We start from the raw sequence: 10114 nt of genomic DNA on the forward strand, positions 1-10114 counted from the left end.
CTGCGCAGGCGGGCGGTGCGCAGGCTCGGCGGCCCGACCCTGCGACCCCGCTGTCCTCACCGCTATGGCGGCCGCCAGGGCCCTGATGGTGTCGAGACTGGCCGCGGCCTCCGCGTTTGCGCCGCTCCCCAGCCGCCTCCGGCCTCCTGTCCCCGTGGGTCGGACGCCCTTCCCGCGCGCCGCCCTTCACGGCTCCGCGCCGCGGCCCGCAGCCAGAGTCGCGCTGGTGAGTGGACCGCGGTCGGCGGGCCCCCTCCCTCCTCCCGGGTCAGTGCCCGCCGCCCGAGGTCGGTCCCTCCTCCCGGGTCAGTGCCCGCCGCCCGAGGTCGGTCCCTCCTCCCGGGTCAGTGTCCGCCGCCCGAGGTCGGTCCCTCCTCCCGGGTCAGTGCCCGCCGCCCGAGGTCGGTCCCTCCTCCCGGGTCAGTGCCCGTCGCCCGAGGTCGGTCCCTCCTCCCGGGTCAGTGTCCGCCGCCCGAGGTCGGTCCCTCCTCCCGGGTCAGTGCCCGTCGCCCGAGGTCGGTCCCTCCTCCCGGGTCAGTGTCCGCCGCCCGAGGTCGGTCCCTCCTCCCGGGTCAGTGTCCGCCGCCCGAGGTCGTCCCTTCCTCCCGAGGTCGGCTCCCCCCACGTCAGCTCCCGCTCCTCTGCAGGTGCTGTCTGGATGCGGCGTCTACGACGGGACCGAAATCCACGAGGCCTCGGCGTAAGTGCTCAGGGACAGCTGGTCCACCGCGCCCGCTCGGGAAGGGCTCTCTCCCCGTGCAGTTTGCCTTTTCTGGAACCGTTTAGAGAAAGCATGTATTCTAAATATACTGATGCTGACTAAAAAGGCAAAAACGAGTGACAAAAAAACAGGGGGCACCGAAAGCACTTGTAAATATCAGCGTACTGTCATCTGGAGACGGTCACTCAGCGCTTTGCTTCGGTGTGTTCAGTACACGTAACAGCCGCTGTCACAGCGGGTGGTCCCGAGGACAAACTGATCGGCACACTGGGAGAGTCGGAGAATCAAAGTTTATTCGCCAGCGGGCTCAGAGGGGTCTCACCAGCAAATTCTGAGCCCCGTCTACCCAATTTTTTTCCACTTTTATAAAGTTGGGGTGGTCCGAGGGGTGGGGTCTCAGGTGGCTGATGTGCCAAGTAATAGATGGGGGTTTTCCTTACCACACGCAGGTTTCACAAACTTGGGGAAATCCCAGTTACCTGCCACGTGTGAGTGATTCTTCCGAAGAGGAACTAACTTCCTTCCATTCAGTTCTCAGGTGCAGGATGTTAAGGTTACAGAGCATCGTATTCTGGGTTGCGGATAGGTTGTCACTTATGAAATTGGCCAGGTATTGCTGCTCTGATTTTGTATTTTATTAGAAGTTACTGTGAGCAGAACCAGTAGGGTGTTAGGCCTACTGCACATGCCAGATCACCGTGTTTCCCGTGTGGTTAAGAGTAAGTGGCAGGGGAGAGAGGCAGGTAGTGGTTAAGGTGTGTTGGGCTGCTGGGAGGGGACCACACCTGCCCAGTCTGGAGCTGGCTCTAGACATGGAGTGAGCCTCAGAGTGATGGAGCCGGGAGGCAAAGGGCCGGGATATGGTTTGTGACTGGAGCTTGGGGAGAGAGAGCCTGTGAGTCAGGAAACAGCCGGGGACGAGCCTGAGACCTCCCAGGTGGGCTGGCAAGGCATGTATCTGGGTGGCTTCCTTACGGGTGGCAGGACCCAAGGACCAGAGCCAGATCCTGACTGTGAGCCCAGGCCAGTCCCTGCGTTTCAGTTTCCTCTGTGGAAGGAGAGTAAGCCCCTGTGTCTGGGTGGGATTAGTGAGCTGTCATATGTTAGCCTTGGGGACCCAGCTCACACTGCCGGCTGTTGTCCTCAGTAGGAGCCGCCCGTTGCCGTTGGGGAGAGGGAGCTCCTCCCTGCCTGCTCATGTTGTCCTGGGGTCTCCATGTCTCTCCCACCACCTGTGACAGGGGAGTTGGGGAGACTAGGAATGGAGCTTACTAAGTCATGTGGAAACCCCCACACACACCCTCCGAGCATGTCGCACACGCTGCTGTTCATTCTGGGAGTTGTGTAGCCAGCGTCCCTGGGGGGTCAGACAGGCCTTAGGTGATGGCTGAGCACTCAGCAGCCACCTGGGAAGGTGAATGCACCCAGGCTGTGCCCTCAGCTCAGTCACACAGCCGCCCATGTCCCGGTTTGCAAAGGGCACTGTTGGGACCAGATGATCTCCCCAGACTACTTCTGTGAGTCCATCATAACTCACCAGGTGACACCGAAGTGGAATTGGGGGCATTTGGGTTAGCAAGCCAGCCATTCCTTTTGAAAGGTGAATAGGAGATTAACGTAGAGTAGGAATTTACCCCTGACACTAAGCTAAAGTCTTGTTTTTAAATTTGCGTTAACACAAACCTGGAGGGAGCATGTTTCAAAGGGTGGTCTGTGGTTTTCTTCCGTGCAGGATACTGGTGCACCTGAGCCGTGGTGGGGCCGAGGTCCAGATCTTTGCTCCTGACGTCCCTCAGATGCACGTGATCGACCACACCAAGGGGCAGCCTTCTGAGAGTGAGACCAGGTGCGGAGACAGGACGGAAACTTGGAACTTCTGCCACCGCACACACAGCACAGCCTTCGTCACTGGCTTGATTTTAATGGGTTGCCTGAAGCTGTGTGTTCAATTACTGCCCTCCTCAGGCTGTTCTGGCAGTAATGCCGCTTTGGCTTGGATTATTTCTTACCTTCCAGTACTTTCAGGAAGAGAAAATATCGACTGTGTTGCTTTCCGCTGAGCAGAGCTGCTCATTCCTTCGTCTTGAGCAAAGATGGTCTTTCTCAGCTGGGCCATCTGCTTGTTTGCCTGTCTGGGCTCCAGGTCTCTCTGAGCTAGTCCCAGCAGCGCTTCTGTTACTGGGCGTGTGGGGTCCTGGCCGTGCCCTGAGATCCGTGTCTCCCCCTGCCCGTCCTGCTCCCCCTGCAGAGTAGCAGCCCTTGTCGGTGTTTCCCGGCGCCTTCCGGCAGGCTTCAGATAGTGAGAGGAGGTAGGGGCTTGAGACCGGAGGAAGAAAACCGCAGCCCTGTCTCCCGGGGACTGTGGTTTCTCCCGCCTGGGAGACTGGGCCCTGGCCCCTGAAGCCTGTGCCAGATCCTTCTGTCCCCAAGCCTAGGCTGCCAGTAGGTTCCTGCTGGGGTGACCCTTGGGTCGCTTCACTTACCGTGAGCAGCGGCGTCTTCGCCGCGCTGTGCCACCATCCTTAGGGGATGCGCTGGGTCCTGTCTGCTTTAGAGGCCCGGGGCCATTTCCTTTCCCTGGTGGCCTGACTGGTGCAGAGGGCTGAGGCGCTGGGCGCGGGCTCTGACGTGCTGCTCTAAAGGGCCCCCGTGTGGACTGAGAATTGCTAGAACTATTCGGCCTTTCCCGGGTCTGACCTGGAAGCGTCACGCCCCTGCCCGTGTGCGCGCTGTCCCTGCTGGCCGAGAGCCGTGTGGAGAACGTGTCCTCTGCAGGCAGCGTCCCCTGTGTTGCTCCACAGCCCTCCACCCGCACTGACCCTGTCTGTCGGGCTCCGCTTTCCCAGGAACGTGTTGACTGAGTCGGCGAGGATCGCCCGTGGCAAGATCGCAGACCTGGCCACACTCAGCGCAGCCAACCACGATGCCGCCATCTTTCCCGGAGGCTTTGGAGCCGCCAAAAACCTGTGCGTATTCAAGTTTCAGGGTCTTGTGCTGCTTCCCACATGCAGTGATGGCCAGGAAGGGGGTGGTAGTAGGAGCAGCCGTTGGGGTTTTGGGGTCTGGACGGTGCGTGCGCCTGCTTGTGACTGGGAGCCGCTGTTGGGTGGGGCTCAGGTAGCATTTCAGCGAGGCAGGGGTCTTTCTCTGCTTCCCCTCCGGGCACTCCTGGTGCTGACAGCTGCCAGAGTGGGCTTCCCTCTCCTCCCCGCCACGCTGTGGGGCTCGTCACGGTGGAATCAGTCTCTGGGTGTTTATTCTTTGCAGATACCAATTCTGTCCTAGAACCTTGAAGCACAGAAGATTGCTTTCCCTGTTAGAGAGTTGGAGTGGCGTCTCCACGGGAGGAGGGGAGGCCTTCCTTGCCTTGCTGTTTGGGCTATTTCCAGAGTAACTGGACCGGGCGCTGTGGGGGCCTCTGGGTTTCAGATTCCCTGTGTTTCCTTCTCCTCTGGTGTCCAGACCCCTCCCTGTCCCGCCTTCCCGGCACGCGCCCCTCCTCGCTGCTCGGGCGGCCCTTGCCGTCCTCCCCTCTGTGCGGCGTGCTCACAGTGGTGCGGGTAGCACGCACACCCCGATCGCAAGCCGCAAGGGCTTCTGGCCTGTGTTTCCCTGCCGCCTGCTGAGGGTAGAGTCAGAATCTCTTGTTAGCATTGTGAAGCCAGCGTCCCCTTCCCTCCCCATCAGCTCCTCCAGCCTGAGTTGGGGAGGAATGGGGGAGGGGCAGGCCACCTGCTTTGAATCCGTGTGCTGACTTCGTCCTTCCTGTCCCATGTGGTCAGCTGATAAGTTGACCTTTGTTCCACCCGCAACAGCACAACAGCGTCCTGGCTGGCCGCTCGCGCTGCTCTGCGGGTCCTGTGCTGGGCAGGGAGTGACAGAGGCATCTCCTCCTCTGACCGCACCTTGCTGACTCCGAAACCACAGGGCTGCGCTTTGCCTGGGGATGCCAGGACTCTTCCTCCCCCCAAATTCCAGCCCTGGTTTCCCAGCCCCTTTGGCCGTGCCCACGCGCCTTGCTCTCCTGAAAGCCAGTGGACTCTGGTGCTGCCTGAGCCCCAGACCTAGCGTGGCCCTGTCCTTTCCAGTGGTTCCACCAGCCGCCCGGCAGGACGGGCAGGCAGTGTGTACAGCCGGAGTTTCTCTCCCAACGGTTTGTTTGTGGAAATGATGAGCTGAGCTCAAATTGCACTGCCTCGCCTCTGGCCGCGAACCCCTTGCCTGAGGGGAGGGGCCGTGGGAGGGTTTGCTGGGGCCCCATCTCCAGCCCACAGTCGCTCTGCCTCTGCTACCTGAGCAGCAGGACGGGGCATGCAAGGGCGCGGTGCGGGGAGGCTCTGTCGCAGCACTTGCGGGCTCGGGCCCTTCGGCCCCTGTGGTGTGCATCCGACCTCACGCCCCTTCCTGGGCGCTGCCCCCATCCCTGCCCACCCTTCCAGAAGAAAGCTTGGCCCCAGCGGGCCCGGCTCCCACGGAGGAGTGCTGAGGCCCGGGGCTGCTCTGAGGCGGCAGCTGCTGTTCCTGCGGGTCAGCGTGGCTACACGGGTGCAGCCGCGCCGCCAGTTGTGGGATCTGGTTCCTTCCCGCTCTGACCCCAAACTCTCCCTGGCCACTGCTAACAGCCTTGTATGTATTTCTGGAAGATTCTGTGTATACGGGTACAGCAAAATGCAACCAGGTAGGCCGGTCATGGTGGCTCACGCCTGTAATCCTAGTACTCTGGGAGGCCGAGGCGGGTGGATCATTTGAGTTCAGGAGTTCAAGACCAGCCTGAGCAAGAGCGAGACCCCGTCTCTACTAAAAATAGAAAAATTAGCCGGCCATGGTGGCGCATGCCTGTAGTCCCAGCTACTCAGGAGGCTGAGGCAGAAGGATCGCTTGAGCCCAGGAGTCTGAGGTTGCTGTGAGCTAGGCTGACACCACAGCACTCTAGCCCGGGCAACAGAGTGAGACTCTGTCTCAAAAAAAAAAAAAAAATCAATTAACCAGGTAGTAGCATCTTACACATGTCATTGTGTGCTGTGTGTTTTTACTCACCAGTGTAGTTTGGAGATGGCCAGCGTAGAGCCCCCTGCATAGACCACCTGTGACCGTTCAGTTCTTACTGACGGCCGCTCAGGGCATTTCCAGTCATCTGTTTTCATTAGCGGTGTGGAGGTGTAACTGGCGTACACATGTTTAAAGTCAGAATTGATCCGTTTGGGCCCTTGTGTACCCCTGAAGCCATCTCCACATGGGGACAGTAAACATCCATCACCCGAAAGGGTCCCAGTCCTTTGCAAGCAAACACGCCATAAAAATGCTGGAATGGGGAACGGGTAGCGCAGAGCCCGAGGAGGGGAGTTCTTGGCGAGGGCACCTGCGCCGGTAGGTCTGGGGGTGCTGCCGAGTCGCAGCCCCCTGACACAGCACCTGCCGCGATGTGGTGACGAGGGCATCCGTGAGCTGGCGTCTCTGCCGCTGTCGGTGGCGTGAGTGCGTCTCTGTTTGGGTCGGTCGGTTTCTTTTCCTGCAGCTCCTCTGCCGGCTTCCCGGGCTGTCTCGCCGCCCCGTGACTTAGCAGACTCTGGAGGGTCCACAGCGGGGGTGGGTCCCAGCGCCCTCCATCCGCCACCTCCTGCGACATCCCTCCACGTTCCCTGCTGTTCCTGCCTAAAAATGGGAAAAATCAGATACGTGATTACACGGAAAGTCACTCACACAAGACGGGCATCCACGCACACGTGTTACTCATCTCAGTTGCTTAGCACTTGGTGGAGCCAGACCTCAGAGCCGGGGCGGGGGGGGGGCTCCCCAGGAGCACGGACGCGAGCGCGGCGCTGTTTGAGGAGGCCTCTCCCGCAGGAGCACGTTTGCTGTGGACGGGAAGGATTGCCGAGTTAACACGGACGTGGAGCGTGTCCTGAAGGAGTTCCACGCGGCCGGGAAGCCCGTCGGGTATGTGTGGCCAGGCCTGGGGGAGGGTCACTCGCAGGTGGGGCTGTGGCCAGCGGCCTCTGGAGCTCAGCCGGCCACTGCAGCCGTGAGCCGTGTGGTCCTGGAAACAGGCCGGCGTTTGCACACGCCGTCACGGCTGCCTCTGGCTCCTGACATCCGTGCCGCTTGGGTGCCTGCACTCCTGATGCCTCCGCTGCCCTGGTGGAGACCTGTCATCCTTCCAGCTTCCAGAAGTGCCCCCGACAGTCCTTCCTTAACGCCCAGCCTTCCCCACACCTCCCCTCCTCGGCCAGAGCAGCCCCTTGGCCGCGGCACTCCCGCTTCCGCTGCCCGGGGCGTGGCAGCACGTGCCCCGTCTGACGCACGTTCACTCTCGGCCCCCCCAGGAGCTGTACCCGACCACACCCCTTTGTCCCCATGTCCCCCCATGTCTCTGTACTGACTGTGCTCTTTGCACCTTTCAGCTTGTGCTGCATCGCGCCTGTCCTCGCGGCCAAAGTGCTCAGAGGTGTCGAGGTCACCGTGGGCCATGAGCAGGAGGAGGGCGGCAAGTGGCCCTACGCCGGGACCGCAGAGGCCATCAAGGCCCTGGGCGCCAAGCACTGTGTCAAGGGAGTGGCCATATCCTTTCTGGCAGCCGGGACCAGGCCCGTGGTGTGCCTGTTTGTCCCTGAGACATGTGTTGGGGACGCCCCTCCTTCAGGGCAGCCTTGGTAGGTAGGTGGCTTCTTCACCAGGGGCTGTGCTTGCTGGGCTCACCGTGGGGCACCGCAGCCTCATGCCCGAGGGAGCAGCACAGGTGCTGGGAGGGAGGGTGTGTGGACGGTGAGGGACAGGCCGGTGTGCAGGAAGTGCCGCAGGGGCGTCCTGGCTCGGTTTTGGTGGAAGCTCCTCGAGCCAGTTGGGACAGTCCCATCCCAGCAGCCTGGCGTCCTCCACTCTGTCCTGCGGAGCAGGTCCTCTGGGCTGCGAAGGCTGGTGTGGCTGTGGCCGTGGTGCTGGGAGCCTCGAGGGAGCCCACGGAAGGCCCTGCAGGGCCTCTGGCTGCATGCGGGGTCCGTGGCCGTATCTGCAGGACACAGGGGAGAGCAAGGGTCTGTGGCTGGTCGGCCCTTGGCTGAGATTGGCCCTCTGCCGCCCTGCTGTCCCCAGCTTGAGGACCCAGCTCCCTCAGGGTTAGTTCTTGATCTGAAAAGTGGAGGTGCTGCCACTGCCCTCCCCGGTGGTCGTGAGGGTCCCAGGGTGGGTGTGCGCCAGCCCTGTGGGGCGCTGGCGTAAAGTGCGTCTGGAGGCAGCACCCGCCCCCTGGAGTCGAGGCTGCTTCTGTGCAACACGCGTGAATCGGAAGGTGAGTCTGTCTGGTCTAACTGGGCAGCACACGGTGTAGGGAGGTGGCGCCGGGAAGCTCCCTGTGCTCCAGGTTCTGCTAGGAAGCGAGTTAGGAGGCGCAGCCCAGGGGCTCCCAGGGAGCACGGAGGGGCCGTGCTTCACGCCTGAGATTCCCCTGGTCCTCGGCGGGTGCTGTTTTTCCATAACTTCTGCGCACGAAGCTCACGTGGACCTGAAAAACAAGGTGGTCACAACCCCGGCCTTCATGTGCGAAACCGCCCTCCACCACATCCACGATGGCATCGGAGCCATGGTGAAGAAGGTGCTGGAACTCACTGGAAAGTGATGCAGACAGCGGGGCCCTGCTCAGGGCTGTGGGCCCAGCCTCACCCACCTGGCCCTGGAGCTGGTGGCCCGATTTCCGTCCAGCTGGGAACATGGCAGACTTGACTTTTCTACCTGAGCAGGGAGGTGTGGGTACGTGGGGGTGGTACGAGAGGCCGTCCTCGGCTTAACTTCCCTTCACGTGGAGGCCAAGGCGGAGGCTGAGGCAGCCGATGGTTTAGTCTCTAAGCCACAGTGACTTGCCTGGCTGTGTCTCCTGAAAATGTACATCTGAGCTGTTTTTCCAGGATGAGAATCAGGTAGAGAAACACTATTTTATAGGCTTAGGTTTGATGATTCAGGTTATTCAGTTTTTGGAACAAAAAAATTTTAAGTTTATAAGTCTAATCAGGAAACCAGAAACAGCACATTTCTAGACAAAGGCTGGTTTTCTGGAGTGAACTTGTGCTAGTTGAAGTGGGGGATCTCTGTGGCAGGCGGTCCTTCTAGCCCGGAGAACATCTGCTTTCCAGCGGGCGCCTCCGACAGCCGCGTGTTAGGCCTGGCACTGGCGAGTGCCGCGTATAGACGGGGCTCCCTAGGTGAGTCACCGTTCCCTGGGTTCTCAGGAGGACGGGGTTGCGGACGCTTAGCATCTGTAACTGACCTGGCGGATGCCGACAGCAAAGGTCCCAGCCCGCGGGGAAGACGTGTGAAAAGGCAAAAATAAAGTACATTGACATAGTGCTGGCATTCGTCTTTGTGTGTGTGTGGGGGTGTTTGGGGAGAAAACATCTTGGATGGAAGCGTGTTGTCTGCACACATCACTCAGTGTAGAGTGTTCTTTCCCCTTCTGGTCTGTCTGCCTCAGCAGATAGGGCTGGGCCAGCCCCAGGAGGCTCCCTGCCCGGGTGGCAGTGGCTGCTGCAGCATGGGGGGCTGGTCTGGGAGGACGGTCCCTGCCCGGTGGCAGTGGCTGCTGCAGCGTGGGGGGCTGGTCCGTGAGGACGGTCCCTGCCCGGGTGGCAGTGGCTGCTGCAGCGTGGGGGGCTGGTCTGGGAGGACGGTCCCTGCCCAGGTGGCAGTGGCTGCTGCAGCGTGGGGGGCTGGTCCGTGAGGACGGTCCCTGCCCAGGTGGCAGTGGCTGCTGCAGCGTGGGGGGCTGGTCTGGGAGGACGGTCCCTGCCCGGGTGGCAGTGGCTGCTGCAGCGTGGGGGGCTGGTCTGGGAGGACGGCTGCTGTGGCCCGCACAGTCTGCTGCTGGGTTCCGTGCAGTTTGCATCTGGCTGTGTCAGGTGCAGGCCCTGGATGTGCGGGCACGTGCCACGCGCCGTCAGCTGATGGAAGGGGCCTCCCTGCTCGTGTTCCTGGCTGCGCAGCAGGCGAGTGCCGGGCAGGGCTGCAGGCGGAGGCAGGGAGGGAGGCTGGTGCGTGTGGGTCCCTGCTCCTCACCCGGCATCGTGTCTCAGCCAGTCCCGACGCCTCTGGCTTCTTCTCCACGGGAACTCGATTCTCTGCTGGCCTGTCCCTCTCCCCCCACAGCGGGGCCTCAGGAAGTCCTCGCAGGGCGGGAGCCTGCTCCACACACCCACGGCCCCGCCGCACCGGCAGGACCGCACCGCGCAGGTGCAGCTGAGGAGGCTTCCGGGCCACTGGGCTCCCTGGAGCCGGTTGTCCTGCCTCCACGTCATGCCCGCGTCTCCTCGTGTGTTGGATGCGCCGCCTCCGGAAGTGCCGTGGAGGTGCCTGCTGAGCAGGGGATGGGGCGTGGCGGCCGGGAGCCTCACTGCACCCCCGGGAAGT

The 10114-nt window shown here is 61.7% G+C and overlaps 1 protein-coding gene across 1 annotated transcript; it reads left to right on the forward strand.

Moving 5' to 3' along the window:
* The first annotated feature begins 12 nt into the window (after positions 1-12).
* Positions 13-9058, forward strand: GATD3 (glutamine amidotransferase class 1 domain containing 3). The gene is made up of 7 exons (XM_045540786.1): positions 13-226; positions 648-700; positions 2454-2567; positions 3568-3687; positions 6566-6658; positions 7123-7279; positions 8205-9058. The coding sequence occupies exons 1-7, from the start codon at positions 65-67 to the stop codon at positions 8331-8333; spliced, it is 828 nt and encodes a 275-aa protein (XP_045396742.1). The 5' UTR covers positions 13-64; the 3' UTR covers positions 8334-9058.
* The last annotated feature ends 1056 nt before the right edge of the window (positions 9059-10114 follow it).

Source organism: Lemur catta, chromosome 1, assembly GCF_020740605.2.
Source record: "Lemur catta isolate mLemCat1 chromosome 1, mLemCat1.pri, whole genome shotgun sequence".
NCBI classification, from domain to species: domain Eukaryota; kingdom Metazoa; phylum Chordata; class Mammalia; order Primates; family Lemuridae; genus Lemur; species Lemur catta.